Genomic DNA, 25,510 nt, shown 5'->3' with positions numbered 1-25,510 from the left:
TCTGATGGAAGGCTTGGGACTTCTTGACTGCTTTGAACAAGGAATGGATTTTTAACTGATGTGCACAAATTCACATGGGAAGAAATGACTGTGGTGGGCTGATAAAATCTAACATTAGCACTGACCACATCAGTGAAATTTCACACTGAGCGGTTGCTATTCGGGAAGTACCAGTATAATGAAAGAAATATTGTGGTTGACTTTTAATCTGACAACTTTTGAATTGTAAAGTTGCAAATACATTAAAAACAATATTGACAATAAACATAAAAGATTTTCAGGCATAGCTTCGGTTAGCATTTGTGCTAATTGATATGCATGAGAATATTTGGACGACTAACTGCCAAAATGCGTCCACATTAACAAAAACAAATGTTTAAAATGATCTTTGTCAAATATGTGATTTCAGTTTGTGAGTGTGATGGTAAGGGGGCAACATAATTTTTACATGGAAGCGCTTTTTTTTGTCAGCATGAAGACAAAATGATCTTAATGATCAACTATATTTGTTTGGAACACACCAAATATTTGGAGTCATTCAGAGGAGGCAAAGAATAGTTACTTCTCAAAACATTCTTCACGTCTTCTTGCTATAATCCTTGTGTCTTTGTCTATGTCAATAACTAGTTCTTCATTCCTTGCCCGAGTCTCAGTCAAAACCTTGGTTCCATCCACAGACAGTCAGAGTTAACAGAGCCATCACAGACACCAGCAGGCCCAGTGCAGTCCCGGGACGGGCGTAGGAGAGCCCCACTCTGGAGTCTTGTGGGTAGGTAGGAAGTCTAGTGGAGGTGTGGAGTGTACACTCAGAAGCAGCAGAGTGACATGGGGAGGGGGGAGGGAGGGGCATGCAGTTTCCGCTAGTATTACTCCTCCAAACTACAGGCTACAGGGCAGGGGGGAGGGGTCAAAAAGAATGGTTGGAAAATGGATTCGACTTTCACCTTTTCCTTAATCGCATCAACCTGGAAGGGAAATTCAGAAAGGCAACTTAAGGAGAAAAAACAAATGGAAGTCTCCCAAAATAGAAAGAGACAGAAAGAGAAAAAGAGCAAACAAACAGAGGAATCATCGCTTACAGAAAACAGAAGAAAAATCACAAGAGCGAGAGATGCGAGTAACGCCACTTTTGATACAAATGCAGACTTGAGATTACTCTGGTACTGCAGAACTTTGATTGTTTACAACACTGTAAAATGTTTAGAATACAGATGAGGATATTGACTATATAGCCTGACTTAGACTCAAGATCTACTACATTGTGCAATGGTAAATTGATAAAACAATGACTTAAGAAGAGTACTAAGAGAGACCTAGGGTCAAATAGCATATAGCAAATAATTCCTTGTTTTAACCTGCTTAGGACTACCAAACCGGTGGGGTTTGCCACAATAAGCACCGGTAAATTTAGTCAACCACAGGAAAAGTATATGAAAACCAATTAGGCATACTTTTTAGTGACTGACAACTTACCTGACCAGTAAAATCCACCAATCTGGCATTGCAAGCATGTTAAATAAAAGCTAAGAATCCTTTTACAACTACTGCTTGACTCAGGTCTGCTGCCATCACAACTTCTTGTCTAACAGTTCTATTGTGGAAGCATTAAGTGGGTCATATTTTATGCCATGTAACAGACATTATGTGGCATGAGGAGCAACACAGCAGTTATGAATCTCTTTTGGAACACATTTGTATGGAAAAGTAGCTTGGATGGATGGAAACCCAAATCAAAAAGGAAAACACCAATGATGACACATGATTGACAGAAGCGTAGGAGGATGAGCGTGAATGAAGGAAAGAATTGGCAGCGTTGGAGGCTTTGGCTTTGATCACTGTCTGGAGGCAATGTGTGAGACTGCCCAATAGAAACCTACTGGCATGGGTTGAATAGTATTTACAAATACGTTTTAGCATTTGTTTTTTTAACTGCTTGGAGTACCAGAGTGGGGAGGTTTGTCACATAATATAAAGAATGCCAGAAACCTTTAACACTCACAGGAAAATTATTTAAAAGAAGTCAATTAAATATTTTATAGGTTTCTGTTGTATGCACATCCGAATAGGTCTGATGTGGTAAACCCTGCCCATCTGGGACTCCAAACAGATTAAAATAAACCCTAAGAATTATTTGAGAATACCATTTCTCAGGTCTGAACACCTAACCTAAAAAAAGATCTCTTTGGTAATCAATAGTTCATCTTGCCCCTCTACGTTCTTATAAAACACACATTAACCCTTTCTAACTTAAGCAAACTTCCCACAAAGCTGACTATCCGGTCCTGACACTCCATGCACACTGGCCACCTGGCTCTACAGGTCTGGCCAACCCACCTTGCTGAGGTACTCCCTCATGACCTGGATGAAGTACGGCATGGAGAAGTCCATGATGTTGTGCCTCCAGGCGGTCTCCAGCACCACGTCGGGCCGCAGCAGGTCATAGCAGGTGAATAGACAGGCGGCGAAGCACTCCTTCTTGTCCTCCTCCAGGAACCAGGCCAGCAGCTCCTCCGCCAGCTCCGTGTCCTTGGACTCCGACGCGTACTGCATGGCATCCTGCACAGACAAGGACGCAATTACAAGTCAGATGATTGGGGGAATGTCTACGGTGACACAATGGTAAAAGCATAAACAGTGTACTGTATGCGTTGTGTACTACAGAGACCTACACATAAGGATATTGATCACAATTAAGAGATACATAGGTGCTAGATGGTATCCTCCAAAGCCGATTTTCTCCCACGCCTACATTTTACGATACAACCCTCATCTCACTACAGTCAACTTCGTCATTGGCTGCTGTGTTGAAATATAATAGCAGTGATTTGTACGCTTTAGAAGATATGGAATGTGCAAGTTTGTCTTTGTTTTAGTGGCCATGGACCTTGTAGAGCTTGTCCTTCTTGCAGAGCTCAACGCTCTGTTTCCAGCGGTTGTTGCCCTTGAAAAGGTAGGCTGCGATCCTCCTGAACTCGATCAGCTCGTGCTTCTCTAGTCCCTGGGCCAGCGAGATGTTGTCAAAGTTGTCGTAGGCGTCGATGGAGGTACGCAGAGCCTAGATAGGAGACAGGGAAAGAGGAGATTAGAGGATAGGGCGAAAAATACATGTCCTTCAAGACATTGATCCTGCTGGTAAAAATAAACAGAACTGAAGAATTGTTTAGTGTACTGTGCTGGGAGTATCGAATCCAAGAGTGAACTGAGCTGCCCAGAAACCCTTCCTCTGTTTCCGTTTCTTACGCGGCCCATTATCACACACTTGCCCTAGCAGATAAATCTTTACAGCCATTTTTCTCTCTTTAACAAACAAGATATCTAAAGAATCGTATCATACTAGATTAACATAATGTCCTTGAAATGAAAATATACTGTAGAACATTAACGTATCATACCGCATAGTCTTCCTCCGTGATGAAGAGGTTGTTAAGTGCTTCATTGACCGACTTGTTGTTGTGATTCTGCACCGACCGCAGGTACGGTTTAACCAAGGGCAGCTGCTTGACCTGGAGAAAGAATCAGAGACAAAAAACAATTCAGTTTCATTCTTAATTAATTATTTAACCAGGTCATTGTCACTGAGGCTGACATCTCATTCTCTATCACATGAGCCTTGGCTGATAACACAAAAGTGAAAAACAACAAACAACATTAACAGCAGGGAAAGAAAAGGGTAACTGATTTTCAAGCACCGACACTTATTCGTCATAAGTAAGTGCTACTTAACTATCCAGCTTTGTGTGCCCTTTTTGTTATATTTTCCAATTGCTAGTTATGTGTGTATAAATGCACTGTAGCTTCTTCTGGTTACAGTGCCTCATAACTCGACATGAGTTATGAAACACTTTCCTTTTTATCATTGCGTTTTATGCAGATAGATGATGTTTCATTGTGGAGTGGCACAAACTTATCTAACTGTAACCCTTTGAAAAATGTTACGGGAAGCAATATTGGCCCAGGACCTTGCTGAAGAAGTTGACAGCACGTGTGTGGTCCAGCCTTGGAGAGAGGACGATGAGCAGGTCGTTCAGTAACAACGGTTTGAACTCCAGGTAAAACTGGACGGCCTTGTAGTACAGCTCCACATTGGCCACCTACAATGACAAATACATACGTGTGCTCAGTTGGACAGTTAGGCAATTAAATAGTAAATATTTCCAACACAATAATAGATCATTATTATGCTATGGCACAGTTGTTAATTGTACAAGAACATTTGGGTATTATAAGAACGACAAAGGAAATCACTGATCTGACTTGTAGGTTTGCAGGTTGTAGTTTCAAGCGCTGCACATGTCTAATTCAAATCAAGACAAAGGCAACTCCTGATGGAAGAAACTCCCTTGTACCTTGGTGACAATGTCTTTGAACTGGCCCTCCTTCCAGGCGTCAGCTGGGTGGTTCATCATGGTGATGATGGCGTTGTCGTACTCCTCATACTTGTCGTAGAGGAACACCAGCTCTGCCCAGAGGTGGGCCTGCTCTGCTGCCCTCAGAACCTGACACACACACACACACACACACACACACATATAGACAGAGGTTAGATCCTGTGTATTTGTAAAATTTATATTACATCTGGCCTCCATTGAAAACACTACTGTTGTGTTTCCTCTACCCACCTTTGGAATGTTGACACGGGACCAGAAGAGCTCCAGGTGCTCCCTCATCTTCTGGGGTTTGAATTTGGAGTAGAGAATGGCCAGCTCGGTGAACATACCCATGTGAGCGCGCTCCAGGCCCAGAGCGGCCTCCAGCATGGTGATCAGCTCCTCAAAGTAACCACGGTCCTGGAGGGATACAGACACAGTCTTAATGAGACTAAACCCTAACCCTTCAAACAAAATACATGTTATTTAACTTTTAAAAAAACAAATAAAACTTTTATTTTCCAGTGACAGTGATTTCACTGCAGCTTTAAGATGTATGGAAGTCCCACTTGACCTAAGTACTTATGTCAAAAATGGCAGGTGCCATTAAGCCTCGGCATACTGATAATGTAAGTGGTTACGTTTACACTGGACCCAGTGATCCCGTGTACCTGGTAGTAGTTGATGAGCTCCTCCAGCTCGTCGGCGTGGACGACAATATGCAGGCCGCACATCTGGGCCAGGCGGAACTCCTTCCCATCTACACAAGCAAAACACACCTAGGGGGGCAGAGGGAGAAGTCAAACAATGTACTTTTATTGAGTAGAGTCAGTCCAATACTATTTCTTCTTTATTGAGACTGTAGAAAGGCTTAGAGGGAGACAGTGTATGGGGAGAAACAGGAGAGAATGCTCAGTCTGAATTCAGTCCCGGGCCAGCAGCGCTAAATGTGTTTCTAAGAACATGGGACTTAACCATTACACCGTTTCTAGGCATGGACCTGAAATGGCTGGCTCCAAAATCCACATGATAAACCTTGGCTGCTGACACTGTTATTTTTGTCTGAAATGTGATGCAAAGCTAGTGTCACAGTGGTCAATACAAAAAGATAGAAAATCTCCAAATATCCTATGTAAAAAAACAGGGAAAGATTAATCTGCAATTAGGAATGAATGAAAATTGCATGTCCAAAAATACCCTGAAACAACCTGTAAAGAAAATTCACATCCCTGCTAGCATCCAAGACAAAAATATTCCTTGATAAGACCACATTGTGTGTATTTTCCAGGTCTACACAGCATACTAGACCTACTCTTGGTTACAATTTAACAGTTAAACTGTGCATCACGCCTCACCTCCTTCCAGGTGCGGGTGCTGTTGGCCTTGCGGGCTCCGTCCACGGCTGCCTGGTACTCTCCCAGGTGCACCAGGGTGGAGGCTAGGCGGCCGAAGTTGGACACGTTGTTGTACAGCAGTTTGGCTGCCTCGTACATCTTGTCGTCGTAGCAGCGGTCACCCACCTGAAGGAGGAGGGAGAGAACAAGAGAGAGCAAGAGCAGGAGAAGAGAGAGAAAGCATAAGAGAGAGAGAGATAAAATAGTGAGGAACTAATACTAACACAGATGCTTTATTTTCAATCAACGCTGAATGTGTATAGTGAAGACAGAGAAAAGAGAATTGAGCAGTAACAGCTATGCATGTGAGTGTGTGTCCAAGAGTGCATGCTTCCCAGAACGTACTTGTTGGATGTGAGCGTTATTGGGTCCGTTGATGAACTCCTCCAGCTCAGCCAGGCGGTTGGTCTTGGCCAGGGCGAAGATCAGCTCTGTTTCAACGTAGGACTCACGTGCCTTCTTACGAGCCATCTGCAGGAACTTCACCAGGTCCTCCCAGTTACCTGCACACAGCACGACTCAGATCAGTTTCAGAAGCACATCAACCTATCTTTACTGAAATATTGTGAAAGAGTCATTATTTAATAACACAATAAACAATCAAGCAAACAGTCCAATAAATCTCAAACTTGAAATTTGGCATCATTTGGCTGGGGTGACTGAAGTTAGTAGTTCCTTAAAACTGCAAATAAAGGATTTCTATTTCTTCAGATCAACATGTGAGACTATAAAGCGTCCAATAAATGAATATGATGGATGAGGATCATCTTACCGCTCTGGGCAGCAGCTTGTCCCACCTCCATGTAGGCAGAGGGATCATCAGCCTTGATGTAAGAGTCAATGGCCTCCTTGACCAGGCCCTTCTGAAGCTGGGCCTTCGCCAGCTGACTCCACACCGGGGGCTCATTGCAGCGCTCAGCAAACTCATAAGCCCGGTCCAGGTTACCAATGTGCTCAATCAGCACCTGGACACAGTGAGAGAAAGTTCAGATCACATTACAGCAACAATGAGAAAACAATTTTGAGGGCCATTAAATCAACATTTAGGTCAAGGACCTAAGAACTAGCTTGGGTTCAAACTGTAAAACTGAGTCAACCAGCTACCCACTGACCTGCACAGCAGAGGTGTTGACATCAAATTTCCTGAAGATAGCAAAGGCCTCCTCGAAGAGCTCGTTGCTAATGGCGATGTTAGCAATGTCTGGGGCGTCGTAGTTGTCCAGTCGGTTGATGTACTCCATGACACGGGTCCGATCGGCCTTGATGGCCGTCAGGATCAGCAGGTTCTGGAGGTTTCTGAAAGGAAAACACAGGAAAGGAGGGTCTCAGTGAGCACTGGTCAAAGAGTAAAATAAGTAAGTTCTTGTGCACTTTCAAAGGCAAAACTTGATGTTTTATGTCAGTGTTGCTGAGGGTGGTCTTAATTCCAAAAACTACAAAAAGGAAAAGTGACACAATAACACAGAACAATGGACTGGTTCACTCCAAACCTTTCAACTACTGGCTGAATGCCTAAACTGGAGGATTGCATCATTGCTGCTGCGCATCAAAAAACGCTGCTTACTAATATATGCAGACATTTCTTTTAGATTCAGTTATATTAAGCCATAAAGGCCTCTCTCTTTCACCTGTGCTCGCTGAAGACAGAGTTATCCAGGACGATCTTCTCCAGAAGCTCGATGAGCTCGTTGGGCAGGTCAGCGGTCATGAAGGCCTTGACTGTGACAGACACCTCCTCCGGATCTTGGGTTTCTGACAAGGCTGTCTGGACAACCTACAGCAGAGAGAAAGACCAGGCTAGATGTACCACATCTGATGTTGTAAATAACATATAGGAAAATGTAACCTAGATTACAACTTAATAGGCCCGCAGTTTTGGAAAAGTTGATCAAGTATTCAAAGAGTATGCCAACGTAGCGGTAAAAGAACAATATAATCAAAGCACAAACAGATGATCTAAGTAATCAAAGTTCAGGTGGTCTAACTGAGGGTAAGAGAAGGAGGAAAGGGGTTGTACCTGGTCGATGAGTGGTCTTCTGTAGGGATTGGTCTCCAGCAGCACGCTGGCCCACAGCTCAGGGTTCTTGCGACGCACCAGGTAGCGGGACAGACTCTTGAACAGGGAGTTCTCATTGCACACCTGCAGTATGATACACAAAACTGTCAACATATTGGGCAACAAAAATGAAAAAGCAAGTTGCACACATTATTGTAGCAGCAATACCAGAAAAGTTTTCTTCAAAGTAGTGTACATACATTAGAATGATTAAAAAAAACCTCACACAGTTGTTCCCATACTAGAGTTGCAACCTATTCCATTTGTCATAAAGCATGTAATTGTAGCTTATTGTAGCTTATGAGAATTGTTAATATTTCTGCCTTCATCTCCAGTATGATGCCATTCCAAACTCACATTAATCAGCTCCTGGTCACACTGTCCTCTTTCGTAGGCCACGCAGGCCAGGTGGGGGTCTCTCTTCTCACAGTACTTGCCCACCACGCGGCTGTCGTAGTAGGGGTTCTCCCTCAGGAAGCGCTCGGGGTTGTTGTTGCTGTCGATGTAGATCTTGGCCAGGGCGTTGTGGGTGGCAGGCTCCTCACAGCCTTCATGAATACGAGCCTCCAGCCAGGGCAGCAGTAGCTTCAGTCTGGAGAAACACACAGCAAGGTTTTCGCACCACAGTCTTTGAATCCCTTCATGTAAGGTTTGGTGAGAAAAACAACTCCTGACCTATTACTCAATGAGCAGAAAATGGCTGTAATAATCTATCTTCTTATAGCAGTTTCAACAACGTTGCAAAGTGCTGACCGTGTGATTCCACTATTGCTGTACTGTTTTTTTAGTCCCTGTCATCTTACCGGTTTCTTTTCTCCACCTCGGCAACCAGTTCATCAGTGGAGAACTGCCCTCTCACCACCATGATGAGGTTCTTAATCACATCTTCAGCACAATCCACATCCAGCAGCCCTCCAATGACTACTGGCAAGCGGCTGGGGTTCACCTGGAATAAACAATTGTTCAGTTATGGCATATTCCCCATTCAGATAAGGACTGTTTCACAACAGAGTACTTTTCCAAGTACCATCAGGCTATGAAGGAGGGCTGTTATCTACCTTCTGCACGTAGATCTCAATGTACTTCTGCAGGCTGTTGCGGTACAGGTACAGGACCAGATCATGGACAAAATCAAAGCGGTCACACACAATGATCAGAGGCAGCTGGTCAGTCAGCTTGGCTTCCTGTAGAGAGAAAATATATAACATTGGTATTGGCCAATAAAAAACATTTGCTGAATAATACTCTATAATAAATTATTGGCATTCAACCATGAGGGGCTTTTTTCTCCTTTAATCAATTCCAATTGTCTTTTGCAGCATCAGGATTAATTAATTTTTCCACTACACCTAAATTTCATGTCACTTTGCAACTGGTCCACTCCAGAGAAGTTAGTGCATTACTGTTGTGTAATATGGTAATAAAGGTTTGTTCCGTTTGGGGTTATGAGTGTGCAGCTGCATTTCCTCACCTTGAGGAAGTTCTTTACGCGTTCAGGGTCGTAGCAGTTGCTCTCGCGGCAGATCCTCTCCACCTCTTTAATCTGGCCTGTCTTGCAGGCAGCCTGGATATACTTGAAGTGGACCTCTGGGTCCTGGCTGAAGTTCACAATGGAACCCAAGAAGTAGAACAGACCTGGAAGAGACAAACAAGTAAAATGAATTAACTGTAAATTAAATTAAAAGGTGTCTGAATCTCTTCCTGCTTTTATAACTGCGGCTGGTGGTTAAGGAAAAAAGCTTTGGAAGGAAAAGGGTAAATAATAATAATTATTATTATATTATACAACCAATAAACAGGAATGGCACTCCCAGCTTACCCTCAAAGCTCTTGAAGGACTCAAAGAGCTCAGTGAGGGACTGAGTGGAGAGCTGCTCGTGGTACTTGGAGGCCACCTGGACGCAGATCTGCAGGTTCTGGCGGATGTTGGCCGACAGCATGGCCCTCAGACACTCCAGAGAGTCCTCCACTGATAAGGAGCCAAAGAAATTCACCAACCACTGGAGGGAAGGAAAGCATACAATCAGCAATAAGAAAATCAAAGAAATAAGAAAGCAATAGGGTAAGCACAAAGACAACCCCATAGCCACCATAAAGAATAGAGTGTTAGTATTTCTTGTACTATTCCTGGGCCTGTGCTGTACCTCTGGGTTGAGGAGGTGTGTGTGCACCACAGCACGCTTGATGTCGTACAGGTCGGTGTAGTGCTCCAGCGCCCTCTGCAGGAGGCCGGCCTTTTCACACAGCTGGGCCACATGGGCACGATCGTAGTGGGTGAACATCTGGTTGCCCAGGATGGCATCTGCCACCTGTGAAACATGACACAGTGACAAAGACTTTTAAATAACGATCGAGACTTTGCAACAGATGGTGGCGGAAAATTAGGCGTTTGGGGATGGGAAAAGGCAATAATACAGTTTTTAGAATATAAACACAACCCAAATGGTTACTTTAACAAATTGTGATGTAAAAGATAAAAGAAGGAAGGTGTAAGTCGTAGTCCGAATGAATTCCTAATCTTCTGGTTGAATGTTGAATGTGTAATTAAATATGATGTATAGGGATTGATGATGGTGTGTATATGGGTGTGCACACAAATCTTGGGTCAAATGGTTTGTTTTACTTAGGCATCAGATAGCTGGGGTTTGTGATGATGAGGTAAACTCCACCATCTAGTACTCCATGAAGGTTATAACAAAAGCTAAGAAATATTTGTGAATTGTAATTGATTCAGGCCTGATGTATCCGTGTATTTGTGTACCTGCGGTGCGTGGACCAAATTCATTTCCAGCAGGCGTGTCTGCAGTGGTCCCTCCATGGGTCTGTTGTTCTTCAGGGCGTCCAGCAGGAAGGACGTACACTGCTGGATCAGGTTGTACTCCATAAACACATCAACAATCTGGAGACACACAGAGGGAAAAAAATTACGACAGGTCCTGCTAATCATACTGCTGAAAATGAACTGAGAGTTACTGCAAAAAAAGACAGTTGAAAACTATCAGAGCAATCACATGTGTCAAACCACCAGAACAAAATGTAAGTTTAAGTTGTTTTTTTTGTTATCAAACAAGAACAAATTTGTATTTACTGGTTGGGTGTTGAATGTAGACTAGTAGCCACTGCAGAATTTTGCCTTCCTGTATCGACCCTGCATAAGTACCATTTTTCTTTCCAGTTAGGAGCCGCAAATAGCTACATCTGTAACTCTGTGTGCAGACACTAGAAATCACATTGCCAGTACTGTCCATTTGTGGCCAATCTGAGCTAGCTGATTGCTAATCCTAACAGCAATAGTGTTGCAGTGATAGGTGGGACATACAGCTACAGCTAAAGATTTTGCTGCAGCCAACTTTTATGCGGTCAACATCAGCCGACTAGTCTCTGGTCATAGAAAATTAAAGGACTTGTGGTGTTTCTTGTGGTGTGAACACATGGTAAAGGTTTGGCCTCTGACCTGTGTGATGTCAGCAAGTGGCTCCTCATCCTGAACCAGCATCTGGGAGAACTGCAGGCCCTGCTCGGGGCTGATCCGCATCACGTTCCTTAGCAGGAAGATCCAGTCTGGGGTGTAGCCCACCTACAGAGGGGACAGATTTTTATATTACCTTTTTTCTTTTTTGCACCCACAATATATCAGAAGATCAAATTCTCTTCTTCTTCATATCATGTGACATCATGCAATAACATCCAATGAAGCGTCGTCACAAACCTTCTTGGCATAGAGGACGATCTTCTGGAACTGGCCGGTCTCTGCGAAGCACTGGATGACCTTGTTGGGGACGTTGGCTCTGAGGTAGACGCTGAGGGCCAGAGTGGGATCCACAGACTTCACCAAGTCTCCAAGCTCCTCCGAGCACTCCAGCTGTAGAGACACATAGACAGACACACAATCCAATCAAATCCACAGCACTTGGCTTCAGCACCTCCTAAATAGCCTTTCTGTTTGACGTAACCTAGAATAATAAGATTGTATTTACTTAATTTTAATTTCATAAAACCAGATTAGTCAGGTTGAGACAAAATTCCCTTTTGATGTAGAGTTATCTCTCTGCAAAAAGCTACAATTTTCATTTGGTTAGCCATAAATAATCCATGATCCATTTCATTATCCTCTAAGATAAATCAAGATGAAACTTTAATGATCCCTGTGGGGAAATTGGGACTGTCTTTTTAAAATTTACTGCCTGAAGTTTTAGGAATCATATGGGAGGGAAGCAGCATATTAGCAAGGAATCCACAACCACTGTATATCTATTTTGGAAAAATGTTGCCACCTGAAATTCATTGGTCAATACTTCAGAAACACAGATGATTTTATGCTCAAAAACACAACTATTTTGAAAGCAAATGTCTTAAGATGGCTCCTAACTATAATCGTAACCCATAATTATTTGTATTATTATTAAGTTACTGTCATGTCAGCAATCATCTTGCAAGATGATTGAAGGTAAAAAAAAATTCATAAATGATGGCTTTCTTGCTTTGGAATGATACTATACTAATATGTAGGGTGCTTAGAATAAGCAACTCCAGCACCAAGGAGCAGATAATATGTCTGAAGACAAACATTTCAGAGCATGGGAGAAAAAATGAGGAGTGAGATTGGTGGAAATAATTGATCTCCAAGTTTTACGTGTGCTCCTGTGTATGCTGCTGTAACAGTAACACTGCAAACCACCCTCTGGTCACTTGCCTTGTCCTCTTTGAGCCACTTCTCCAGCAGCTGCTTGCGGCCCTGCTGGAGGACGGGCCTGCACAGCTCCAGGGACTCAAACTTGTTGAGCTGGCCCTGGTCCAGCAGGATGCCAAAGTACTGGAGCAAGGGGGACGTCTGGCCTGGCTGGGCTGGCACACTCTGGAACCGACGGATGGTGTCCGGGGTACGCAGGATGCCCTGGATAAGAAAGATGAATGGATGGAGAAAATGAGTCAGTGAGTGGAAAAGGGGGAGGGGTAAGAAGTGACGTTGATCATTTCGGAGTTTCGTTGTCCTTTGTGGTGATGTGTAATTACATTAAGTCACATGAATATTAGTAATTGTAGTGAACATAATATTTATAATTTAAATTTACGTTTGAAAGTCAAATTTGTATAACCTTACTTGCAGGTTAACAAAGTATACTGGTAAATGCAGGGAGGATGGCTTGTCAAGTGCTGTGGGAAACACTGAGTGTCTTGCGCTACCCTGACTGTCTTTAAAAGGATAAGGCTGGTGTTTCTTAATGCATTGCTTACTGTCAACAAATCCTATGAAAATAACAAAATCAGCAATGATTTTGTTTTGCCAACAAGTCTCGTCCATGTAGCCGATGCCCAATGAAGCCACGTCCCAGCAGCCATAGAACTCCATTGTATTAAAAAAACGATTAAAAACAAGTCAAAGAGCCATGCCGTTGCTCTGGGCAGCATATTTCATCATCACGATGCACCGGGCCGGCCGACTTTTTCCTCAAACCACTTAATAAGCCGGCTGTAAACACGTTTGCGATCACAGGAAAGTAGTTCCGTAGCACCTAAAATAGTCCCCGGCGTAATGAAGAATTTGTTCCCATTTGAATTTGATTTGGTAATAACTACAACAGTCTGACTTTTCATGGTAACAGTTAGCGATTTTTAAAATTGAAACTATGTCTTTGTGAGCTGTATTTCAAGGTTTTTATCTTATAATTGGAGCCAATGACTTCCGGGTTGACGGCTAAAAACGGTACGTGGGAAGTCGGAAAGTAACGGGAGTAGAGCAAACGCATTGTTGATTTTGTTATTTTCATAGGATTTGTTGACGGTAAGCAATGCATTAAAAAACACCAGCCTTATCCTTTAAATTAGCAAATATCAAGGTAATTTAGATTGGAGAAAAAATAGAAGTATTTATGTCAGACAGTTAAGCATAAGACTTTGTCTTACAGTCTTTTATATATATATATATATATATATATATATACATATATATATATATATATATATAAAAATAATTTTTTATATATATATATATATATATAAAAAATTATTTCCTCCAATCTAAATTACCTTGATATTTGCTAATATATATTATTATTATTATTATTATTATTAATAATAATAATGATAATTATTATTATCATTATTATTATTATATAATTAATAATATTAATAATAATAATAATATATTAGCAAATATATAGAAGACTGTAAGACTAAGTCTTACGCTTAACTGTCTGACATAAATACCTCCACTCCCCACCATGGTAAAAATAATGTGAATAGAGAAAGCTGAATTGCTACTTTATTTCATGGTAAAGTTACAAATGTTAGGTGCTCTTTCAAAGGTTTTCAACAGCCATTAAAAAGAAGGACCCAATGAAGCTAAAAAGGTAAAAAGCCTTGGTTCTATTGGCTGTACATAGCAAGAGGTTTGAACATTGACCAACACTTTCCAATAGGGATCTTGATGACAGCCATGATGCTGAAACACATTGGTCAATGTTTTAACCGTCTCTTACAGGCTTTTCAACTGTTTTTGGTGTACACTGGACCTCTTTTTCTCATTGCAATAGTAAATCCTGTATAATAGTAAAGTTTTTGTTTTTTTCCCACATCTAACTAACTAAATCCAAGTGTGATGTATTGCTTTATTGTTGTGCTAAGCTGTAGACATCTGCTTAGTCTGCACAGTCTGAGCTTGTATTAGCTGAACTGTGAGTAACGTCACGTTGTTTGGGTGCTCTGGAGTGCAGGTTGGTGCGCTGGCAGTACCTTTGGTGCATTGGCGGCCACCTTGGCAGCCTCTGAGTAGTTCCCTGCTGCAAAGAGGGTGTTGAACTTTCGGGCGAACAGCTCCTCAGCACCGGCCAGGTTGTTGCGGACGGCCATGCGCAGAGCCAGGTCTGGGTTCTGGAGCACATTGGTGATGTAGGGAATGATGTTTTCCTCCTCCACGCACACTGACAAAACCTGGACAAACACATTTTCAACACTTTATTATTTGAACCCAACAACTGATTTGTAGTACACAAAATGCAAATGTTTATGTGTTAAAACACTGAAGGGTACAGAGAGAAGTTAGACTGGATGCAGACCTGAGCCAAATCGTATTGTCCTGATGTGGCCAACTCCATGCAATGCTAAGAATTATTTGCAACTACTATTTGACCCAGGTCTTAATGGATACTGCACTTTTCATTCACAGTGAAATCAAATATTTTCTTTTGGGTTCTTTTTACACACCTTTGTGTGTAAAAACAGATTTAAGTGAATCACATTCTGAGAATTGGACTCATCACATTCCTAACTTAGACAGATGGCTTACCCCATGTTGTTGTGTATAATATAGTGTAGTGTGTGTGTGTGTGTGTGTGTGTGTGTGTGTGTGTGTGTGTGTGTGTGTATGTATGTGTGTGCGTGTGTAATACACTGGGCCGTATTGGGCCAGACTCTGAGGTGAGAGCCAAGAGCAATAAGGAGATTAGGACGCCCAGCCTGTCTGCCAAAGCTGGGCCCTCCTACTGTGGCTGTCACCTGCTGCTTGACACTGGAGGTGCCGTTACAACCTGCTAGTCACAGGGATTCCCTCAGTCAAGGTCACACGATGACACCAAGTAACCACACTGATATGAAAAAGACTGACATGACAAGACTAAGATGGACTAGAACCTAGTATGTATACATGTATACCGAGTGTCAGACTGGCACAGACTTAGAGATATAATTCACACAATGCTACAAGTTCATTTTGGGGAAAAACAACATCACTTAAAGTTCATCATTCAACATTTCTTTGTGTTTCCACTGTAATCATTTATCAGTGGTGCCACCACAGCAAGGAAATTGCCACCACTGTAAGAGAAAATGTGAAATTACAATTAGCACTGTTGTTTAGTCTAACTATCATCTAAAGCTAAAATAAGTGTAGTCCAAATGTTTTAGAAGTAATGATTTTATTATGATTAAAAATAATTTTTAGCACTCAACTTGAAACATAACTAGCGAGATATATGGGACAAAACTGACTGCACTAGGCGGGTCCAAATGCCAGCAAGAGGTAACTGTCTGAAATATTTGAACTTCAATCGAATTTCAATATTCAAATTTCGGTCAAATCAAAAATTCATAGTAATGAGTCCCAACCTGCATCAAAAACAGCAATTTTGATACTCTTCTATGAGCCTGCATGTCTGTTGTTAGCATACACTTGTTTACCAACAGCATCATGACAGAAACCACTCAGCCTGATGAGGAGATCACTGCTCCTCCTAATTTAAGAAGCGATTTTTGGAAGACATTTGAATCCCCCTCAGTAAAAGGCAAGACTCACCCAGTGATTTACTCTTGTCTTCTGTTTTGCGAATTTAAAACAAAACACCAACCCTAATCTTTCAAGAAATTCAAGAAACACATGTTGTGAATTAACTCCGGATAGAATCTATATCAGTTTAGAACTCATTGTCCCTTCATTGCGCCCTGATTTCACGTGTCAATATTATGTAAATTTTATAATTAATATTCAAATTTCACTCAAATTTGACAGCCCTACTTTGGACAGGAAATGAATTTGCCAACTAGCAGTATCTCATTACACCTAATAATCAAGAATAATTAATTATGGTCTCATGGATGACTGAAACACAATTGCCTTGTAAGGCCCATCTCAACACTTGAATTTCAGTGTGCTCTTTGAGATGACATGATAAATGGAGGGCCAGTGTGTGCACACACACATACACACTTTAATGTACAGTACCTGTCCTTTCCTGTTGACCCCGATGATGCCGGCAGTAGGCTCATGGGGGGCGGTGACGAAGATGGTCTCCCCGCTGATCCTGTTCATGTAGATACAGGTTCCGGTCTCTAGGTCATACAGGTGGATGTAGCCATATTTGGTGATGAGAAAGACCACATCTTGCTTGGAACTGATCTAGAACATGTATGGGGACGAGGAAAATGATTAGAGAAGCTAACTAATAAGCAAATAGTTAGATCACTGTCACAATGCCCTTGAGCAAGACACTGAATCCAAAACTGCTCAGCTCAGTTGGTCAAGTCATTATATCTATTAATATTTTTTAAGCATACTCAGGTAACAGAAAACTTTAAAATGTAGACAGAGTAGGAGACGCGATACAACAATGTCAAGGCTGTGATGGGGAAGATGAGGTGGAAGGAACCTTAACCATAACGCCATGTTCAGAGAATGCAGACAACCGGACAACAAGTCAATAGCGAGTACTACAAGTCTGTTTTTATTTAGTTCTTGTACCTGCATGGCAACAGGGAAGTCATTCTGGGCTTCTGGAGGAAAGAAAACATCCACAGCTTTCTTTGGAAACGGCTGGTTTCCAGTTGGGGGAGTCCCCACTTCAATGATGTGCAGCTAGAAGCAAAGACATTCAGACAAAAGGAGAAAAAGAGTTAGGATGCACAGTTCTCTTCTCCATCAGCCAAGGGGAATTCAAATATTGAAATTTAAGATTTTTATCCTGCAAAAGACATTGTTGTCCTACAATTATCCAAGATTAGGGTGGCAATTTTGGATTATTGTGGAATATTTTGACGATTAACTGAGTAATAAAATATATATATTTTTTAAGTTATATTGACTAAATTAACTATGCAGCTATAGCCTGTCTAACTAAGCATCAGTGCAGTTTTCTCTTCATATTGTTATCTGCTGCACTATAGAATAAGCTTTGTCATTAATATATGATACAAAATAAGAATTTGCTCCTTTTTAATAGCATCTAAGTTGCCATTCCGAGTTTGTGCTCAACAAAGATATTTCCTCACATAAGTGTAATATCATGTTTAGAGATAAGAAAATAGAACAAAAATAAATAAAAATAGAAAGACTTTCGGAGTTAGAACTGGACGTGTGTTGTACATCAGTTCGGCCATCTACCAAATACCACTTTAGGCAAGCTTTGGCAAAACTCTGCTTGTGGGAAACTCCAGTTCTGACTTATGCTGTTTGTGTACAACTATTGAAAAGCTGATTGGAGCCGAAGTTTAAATTAACTATTAATGCCCAGTGCACCATTAATATCCTGCATGCTGTCCTTTTAATCAAAACAAGAAAAGGTAGCCAGCGCTGTGCAGGCAGTCTGTGAATACGCACGCAGGCATGTTTTGACACATACACCAAGAAAAACATTAAAAACATGAAGACAAAGACTCCAGGAGGAAAATATGAATCAAGGATTGTTTGGATTCGAATACCTTGAGTAACTCGAGGAATCGTTTCACCCCTATTCCAGATTTGTAATGTTGTTTTACAAGTTTGGGGTTTCATGATATTAGGATAAAGAACAATACAATCCTGTAACATCAATTTGCATTGCCTGAGATGGTTGGATGAAAATGGAATGAATAGCCATGTTCCTGTACATGTAGTATATAATTTCTTTTTTTATTTTGATTTATACACATACAGAAATATGACTGTCTATAAAACTTTCTTTTAACCATCTCAGGCAGTGGAATCTGATAATATGATAACCTAGGACTGCATTTTAGCTTGATCATGGGAACTCATTACTCAAAACTGATAAAAAGAAAATTCTGTCTGCCCCTGAGACATTGTGACAATCTCAGAAGCGACCTCTACTCCCATTTCCACTCTTCGTCTGGGTTCTATCCCTAGCTCTTTATTACTGCAGTGCTAAATCTGAGACATTGTGGTGCCAATGAGTCATACTTTTCCTCCCGCCTGTCCACGCACGGCAAAGCAGAACAGAGTTGACTCTTCAGTGTTGCCCTCCATCTTGAACTGGGCGAAGCCGGCGGCGTGGCCCTCGATGGGCTGAGACACCTTCCTGTCCACAGAGTACAGCTGCATGGCTCCGACGACACGGTTTTGCTAGAGAAAAGAGGAGAGAAAGCCCATAAGCCCATATGAAAGGCTCAAGCTATCCATGACTTGCAGTGATATTAGTGTTTTGTTGACGCCGCCACACTGACTTCTAAACCATTCCGTTCCATTATAACCACAGACTACAGAACAAGAAACCATGAACAAGCAAACGTTTCACCTGACTTCAGAAGACAAGGACAGATATTTTACTGAAGTCCTTGGTGGATGTGACCTTTACTATCTGCCATCAACATTGCTGACACCACTAAAGTCTGCAGATAAACTTCCCAATCCATCGTTTCATGGTACATACATAACCTGCTACCTCTCATTCACAATCCGCCTCCGCCTCCTTCCGGTGAAACCCTTCAAGATGTACAAAAGTACCGATGCATTTCGGTCTTTCACTTAATGCTGGGTTAGAAAAAGTAGTTCCTGATTACTGGGCAGGTAAGAAAATGGTACGTTCATAAATTGTTGCTACCATGTCACATTTTTCTGTCAGTCGGAAAATGACAGTTCACAAAATTTGCCTTCATTTCTACATGATTATTACAACTGACAGCACAACACATGACATGCATTTTAATTGGTAGTTGTTCTTGGGAGTCAAATTGGGAGTCAATATGGTGGCATCAATAGAGTAGTGAAGTTTTTTTTCCACTTGGCAGATCACTGTCTGAGCTTTTGATACAAGGGCCAACTGTAAAACAGATCTGTATGTTAAGTTATGATGAGCTAATTATGTTTTGAAAATTCTAAAAAGCTTCTCTTTCCAACTACAATAAATATCTTCCAAGAACATATATGAATACACACAAATAAAAGGTGGTCATGGACAAATTCGAGATTGTACCTTTTAGCATTCAGATTCTTGAAAGGCCAGAGGGAAAAACATACTAAAAGTGAGGTAGATTGTTGTGTTTCTTAAATTTGATGGAAAAAAAGAGAGGTTGAACACTATACTGATGCAAAATGTTCATTTTGGCCAAAAAAAAAAAACATTACCTGAATTCATCATTAAAAAATATATTCTTTATTCCTCTAAAATCTAGAGGATGCGCCATAGATACATTTCTGAGATTGGGTGTTACTGCAAATGGTAGATATTAGGGATGCACAATGATAGATACTCAACGATTAATAATACTGTAGTTCGGTGATATTGAACTGTTTGTTATATTATCAATTCAGTGTTTCCCACACATAGACTTTACTTGGGCGGGCCGCCCAGGTGTATTAACGGCCGCCAAAGTATATTTGGCGACCCATTTTAGCATTTTTTATTTTTATTTTTTTATCCGTCTGAGAGAACGACGCCATCCGTGATCGATTAATTAGTGGACAATCTCCCCTCGCTCTGCTCTACCCCTCCAGAAAACTTTGAAAACACATAGAAAACTTTGTGGCGGGCCGCCACAATATCAGCACTGACCGCCACAAAAAAAAAATGTTTTCACTATTTAATCGTAGAACTGCGTGTAGCGCATTGATTCCCTCAGCCCCTAATTGCTCCACGCGACCTCTCTCTCTCGCTTGCTCTCTCTGTTGCTCGGCCTCTCTCTCTCTCTCTCTCACCGGACCCGTCTGTTCGCCTCCCACTGCACACGCGTGAGGGAGATTTTTTTCCATGCCAAGAAGACGGCCGACTGAATTCCCGAAAAGAAGAACTAACAGTTAACGTTACTCGGAATACAGCTGAGTTTCCGAGATTAGCACGCTGTATAGCCTAGCTGCTAGTCAGTATCCACTGAGTGGACCGATAACGTTAATATTAACTTTTTAACTCTGACTCTGAATGTTTGCTCCCTCAATCCAGATTAATATTGAAAAATATTTTCAAAGAAGGAAAAGGACTGGTCCTGAGGAGGAGCAGGACAGTCTGGACCAGAGGAGCTGCTGAGCAGTAAAACAGAGTAGATAATAATGTCAAAGGCTGTAATGTAACGATGTAAAGATACAGGAGAGACTGACAGCACAGAGAGATGCAGCAGGGCAGAGGGGCAGAAAAGCAGATTTCTCTGTAAAAGGGGTTTCATTTATATTCTTTACCTTGTAGACAAAAGCAAGCAACAAACAGAACAGTGTAGCACTGTTTATATTTTTAAGTTATGTTATCTTTGACACAAAGTACTTTAGATATATACAGGTTAGTTATTTGTTTGACAAATGGAACTATTTAAAATGGAGTACATTAGATAATTTTTCAGCCATCCAGGTAATGGGATCCTTTATTGATATTAGCCTATATATTGACAATATAAGAGAATACAAGAATAAAAAGGCACTCAGACCCCCCCCCCCCCCGGTTGCCAACCCACCTACCACCACAAATACATTTGAATTCTGTGGGAAACACTGCAATTCTCTGGAAAGTCCCAGTGTGGTATAATAAGCACTTTCACCTATGTGACCAAAACGGAAGTTACAATGGAGAAGCAAGCAGCTCCAGTGGGTTAGCGTTAAAGAGAGAAACCTTACATAGACCATGTTTTTTAAAATGTAGTAATGAGCTAAGTGGCAAACAGTAACGCAAATTAGTTTGCGTTGCTAGTTAGTTAGTTTAACTACCTGTGCTGAAATGCCAATGAGTAGCAGCCATTTCTGTTTAGCATCAGTGCGGTAGTTGATGATCTGACAGCCAGCCAGGCTGGAGTGGCGGTCAAAGACTTTGATTGGCTGGGAGTCTCCCTCCATGCTCCAATGGTAGACTGCGTTGTCTGTGACCAGGGCAACAGTGTTGAGGGAGATCCACTTCCAGAAGGTCACGTCATCTGTCATCGTGTGGGCCTTCATCTTGCTCTTCATCTCAATGTTGAAGATCTGCAGGGTCTTTGCCGCTGAAAATGTTCAGAGCCAAGGTTAACGTACAATGATCCAGAGGCACGCTTTGACTAAAAAAGCTGATATCTATCTAGTCACTACGACTACCACACACAAACCACAACAGGCTTTGGGAATAAATGAATAGGGAATACCAAATTCCACTTGTTGGAGAAATGTTGGTAGGCAGGGTTTGGTGTAAGTAACACCAAAAGGACCATACAACAAGCCAGCACCAGTTGCAATACAGAGGGGCAAGACCAACAAATGGGCAACAAATTAAGTGGTAGGATCTGCATTCAGTTAGGTCTGATGCAAAAAACTGTGCAGGAGGAACACATTCAGCTGAGGCTGAATATGCAAACCCTTTGTGATTAGGTGAACTGAGAACTTGAACTTGCCATTTCCCAAAACAGAAAAAATAGATTTCTAATAAGATAAACTCAAGAGAGTCAATGGCATGACTACTTTCACCAGGCTTATCTAAGCTTCTCAACTGGATCAAAATGGCTTTCCTGGCTGTTTTGGTTAAGTGGTACAATGCTCTAGTGATTTTTGTAACCCAAAACCAGATCAAGTAGGAACCCACATCTGCAGCAAAACATGCAGCCCAATGCAATTCAAAATGAGGCTTTAAGACCCGTGTCCAGCCCTCCACCTCCACCCCGCACCACCTACTAGAGAAATGAAACTTCAGGCATGTGATCACAGCTCTTAAGGGATTCATGGCAAAATATGTTAATCCTAAAATGAGGGATGTGGGAGTTTGGGTTGGGTCTGAATGCAGATTAGCAACAGAAGACCACAAAGCACACAAACAGATGTAATGATGGGAAGGTTGTTGGAGGGATGCACTCACGCCCATTCCATTTTTTCCCCCAATTCAGGCTCATTGGAGGAAAGAGACTCCAATCCTTTGGGCCACAACACATATCTTTTGGGTTCAGTCAGGCCCAAGCAAGCCTCCCTCTCTCTCTCTCTCTCTCTCTCTCTCTCTCTCTCAACTAAACTACACCCTACAATTAACTGTGATTTAAAATAAATAAATAAATACAGCTCATCTTCATATTCAAAATTTTGAGGCATAGTGACTTTCTAAACAAATTCTTTACTCCTACTGTGTGTACACTAATTACGCTAAGTTGAAAAATGCACAGCCTATAGTAAAACAAAGACAGTGAAAAAAGACATTTAATTACTCTAAAGTGAAAAATGACCACCACAACAATTAGGCTACAGTACAAATACAGTGGGAACGGGTATAAAAAAAAAAAAATAGTACTACTGACCAAATACAAATGGTGTCATTCAACCAGCTTCTCTGTTTGAATTGCACTTTAAATACAAGTTGATAAACAACACATACTGAAGCTTAACTTTGGTAAGCCACTCAAGCCTAATCCTGTGAGGTAATGTGCATGGTCAGTAAACCTGACCAAAATATATTATGTACAAGAGTGATACTCTGGTAGTATGGGTATGACAATTTCAAATCATTTTTCCAAACCAATATCCTGTACACAATCGCCGAAAACCTATAAGCCATGTCAGTCCTTGCTAGATAATAAGCCCACAACGTCTGAAAAACGCTGGCAATAACTGAAAATGCTTTAGTTGTCTACAGTACATTCAGTACATACAACATCATAGGCCTATGGCAAACTATCCTTATGAGAATTAGGCCTACTTCATAAGAGCATGTCCAATGCATATTACCCTGCTGTTTATTGATGGGTTATTAGTTAAGACCAGGGCCTAGATGTCTGTGCTTGCTTGCTTCCCAATGTGTAAGCTTTCCCCTCTATTCCGCTATAGTTGCCCTGCTTGTGTTACCATTGCACATTCAAGCGTTCCTTACAACTAACATCAGTACTGTGCAGACATTTCAACACAGTGCATACAGGATTACACGTTTACAGCTCATGATAGGTAAAATTCAACTCACCGTCTGCAAACATAAGAAAGCGGTAAGAAATGAAAAAAGAGCAAAAACAAGCAAAATAGACAAAGCATTCATGATAGCATGACATTTCTACTAGCAATGCTACTGTGGCTACTGACTACTGTCCATAGAAGTAATATCAATGCCCTGTACTTTAAAATTTGAACAAATTAGAGTTATACTATTTAATTTTTTTTTAACAAACAGAAATGGGTTGGCCTGCATATGGACATCAAAATGAGAAGCAGACTGTGACAAATAGGTAACTGGCTGACAAACACACACAAGATTTACACAAATGGCCTGATACATTAGAAAAGCAACATACAGAGGGATGTGACTGGCCAAAACCTGAATTGTTACACGTTTAGCTTTCTAGGTGTCACATGACATTTTGTGCTAACAGCCCTATATATGCATACATACATTCTGGGCAGAGCTTACCTTTAAGGGCAATAACTTTGCTGGCAGGGTTCATGATGGCGCTGTCTGCAGAGATGGGCCTGCGGATGGGAGTGTTGGGGTCGGCCATGTCAATGATGACAACTTGGGCCTGCTCGCCCACCTTCTCTCTTATGCAGATGAACTTATCTGACTCCATGGTCAGAGTGCTGAATCCAATGTTGGCTGGGTTGATCCCCAGGTTCTGGAGCTGAGGTATGAATGGATAACATTTTTCAGAATCAGCTTGTGGTCAACACTGTTTCAGATTGAGCTGGTGTGCTGTCTCTAGTCAGAAGGTGAGTTAGGGTACGTGGCCATAGTATGGAAAGGGCATCCTAATAACCCTGTGGGCTTCCATCCTCAATTTGAATGCTTAGTATAGGCTAAACAGTAACCCTTTATTTTCCTCTAACCACTACACACAAAAACTGGGATGTAGCATTTGAACTTTCATCTGACTCCCATCCCATTCTCAAGCGTTTTAAAAAATAATGTGTGTGTGTGAGTGAGAGAGAGAGAGGGATCATGATGATGTCATTTTTGACATAATGGGTGGACCACCTGGTTCACCTTAGCTGGATGAAAAAGAGGCTGTATTTCATACATACAAAGCTAACGAAATCGTGTGTCTTGTTTCATAGCCTATATCAAAACGGCCTGTCGTGACATAACGTTAATGTGTGATATCAAGGGGTCTATGCAGTCTGCACTTGACACATTATTTTTTTGGGGGGGTATCATATGATGATACACACGGACTTATAATAATACCGTTATAGTGTAGTGTTACAGGCCTAACAAAGCAATTGACTGCATCAAAAAAGGCATCCTGGCGATAAACTTTGACGTTAGCCGGGTCGACGACCGAATATCTACTATACGATTAGCGTGACGTGACTGTGAAAGATCCCTCACGACACACCATAACTATTATAGCTAGCTAACTTAATATTAGCTAAGCAATGGCTATGTAGCCACGTATAGGTCAATAACGTGAGAACTGCACTGAAGGTCAACAAAAGTATTTAATTCGTTTCGCTGCCTGGCCGTCGTTGACAGATAGCTAACGTTAAGTGAGCTAGGTAGGATGAATGTAATACGAATTGCTAGCCTGAATGGCTAACAGTTAGCTGCTGGCTAAACGGGGGAGGGGAGGTCATTCATTTGCTGCGGGTGTTGACGTTTAATGTTAGCTTGGCTAGCTAACGAGCTGTCAAACAACTGCTAAGTGGGGAAATCACAGAATAATGAAAATACTTGGTTTATGTAGCAAATATGTTTTCCCACATACCTGCAGGTGCTCCTGGAAGCGGATAGGCAGGATTTGAGCCATGGTGATTTCCCTGGGCTTCTCCGGAGTCCTGAAATTCTAGCTATACAGCTAGCTAGCTAGGTAGTAGCACCGCGCTAGCTACGACCTCCTCACTGTATCGGTGTAGGTCGGAGCCAGTCAGAGAAAATAAAAGCCCGATGGGGGTAATATAAGGAGCGTTTTTAATCGAGTTCCCGAAATCTAGTACCAGTAATGTCAAATGTGTCCCCCGTCCGTGTGTGTTTTCGGCACTGCATCAATGGATAGCAGTGGCTACGGCACTGATCTTCTGTCCAAAATCCGCAATGGCGGCGGAAACGGCTCAGAACCTTTCCAATCCGGAAGCATCT

General features: G+C 41.7%; 1 protein-coding gene across 1 annotated transcript in view; it reads right to left on the bottom strand.

Moving 5' to 3' along the window:
• LOC139926210 (clathrin heavy chain 1-like) overlaps positions 1-25,487 on the bottom strand; it is a 29,418-nt gene extending 3,931 nt beyond the window's left edge. The window contains exons 1-30 of the mRNA XM_071917832.2: positions 25,140-25,487; positions 23,849-24,056; positions 21,211-21,479; positions 18,484-18,645; positions 17,050-17,163; positions 16,534-16,707; positions 14,550-14,747; positions 12,511-12,711; positions 11,527-11,679; positions 11,272-11,394; positions 10,579-10,716; positions 9,962-10,126; positions 9,637-9,817; positions 9,289-9,452; positions 8,876-9,001; positions 8,621-8,763; positions 8,175-8,409; positions 7,779-7,901; positions 7,390-7,535; positions 6,874-7,057; positions 6,534-6,726; positions 6,107-6,264; positions 5,723-5,887; positions 5,039-5,146; positions 4,620-4,787; positions 4,347-4,496; positions 3,960-4,091; positions 3,393-3,503; positions 2,885-3,055; positions 2,335-2,556 (exon numbers count right to left, since the gene is read on the bottom strand). Of these exons, the coding sequence (XP_071773933.1) occupies positions 2,335-2,556; positions 2,885-3,055; positions 3,393-3,503; positions 3,960-4,091; positions 4,347-4,496; positions 4,620-4,787; positions 5,039-5,146; positions 5,723-5,887; positions 6,107-6,264; positions 6,534-6,726; positions 6,874-7,057; positions 7,390-7,535; positions 7,779-7,901; positions 8,175-8,409; positions 8,621-8,763; positions 8,876-9,001; positions 9,289-9,452; positions 9,637-9,817; positions 9,962-10,126; positions 10,579-10,716; positions 11,272-11,394; positions 11,527-11,679; positions 12,511-12,711; positions 14,550-14,747; positions 16,534-16,707; positions 17,050-17,163; positions 18,484-18,645; positions 21,211-21,479; positions 23,849-24,056; positions 25,140-25,181 (4,827 nt within the window). The 5' untranslated portion in view covers positions 25,182-25,487. The remainder of the gene's footprint in view (positions 1-2,334; positions 2,557-2,884; positions 3,056-3,392; positions 3,504-3,959; positions 4,092-4,346; positions 4,497-4,619; positions 4,788-5,038; positions 5,147-5,722; positions 5,888-6,106; positions 6,265-6,533; positions 6,727-6,873; positions 7,058-7,389; positions 7,536-7,778; positions 7,902-8,174; positions 8,410-8,620; positions 8,764-8,875; positions 9,002-9,288; positions 9,453-9,636; positions 9,818-9,961; positions 10,127-10,578; positions 10,717-11,271; positions 11,395-11,526; positions 11,680-12,510; positions 12,712-14,549; positions 14,748-16,533; positions 16,708-17,049; positions 17,164-18,483; positions 18,646-21,210; positions 21,480-23,848; positions 24,057-25,139) is intronic.
• Positions 25,488-25,510: the final 23 nt, after the last annotated feature.

Source organism: Centroberyx gerrardi, chromosome 6 (genome assembly GCF_048128805.1).
Source record: "Centroberyx gerrardi isolate f3 chromosome 6, fCenGer3.hap1.cur.20231027, whole genome shotgun sequence".
In the NCBI taxonomy this organism is placed as follows: domain Eukaryota; kingdom Metazoa; phylum Chordata; class Actinopteri; order Beryciformes; family Berycidae; genus Centroberyx; species Centroberyx gerrardi.
The sequence above is the reverse complement of the archived record's forward strand: the minus strand, read 5'-3'. Positions and strand labels throughout refer to the sequence as shown.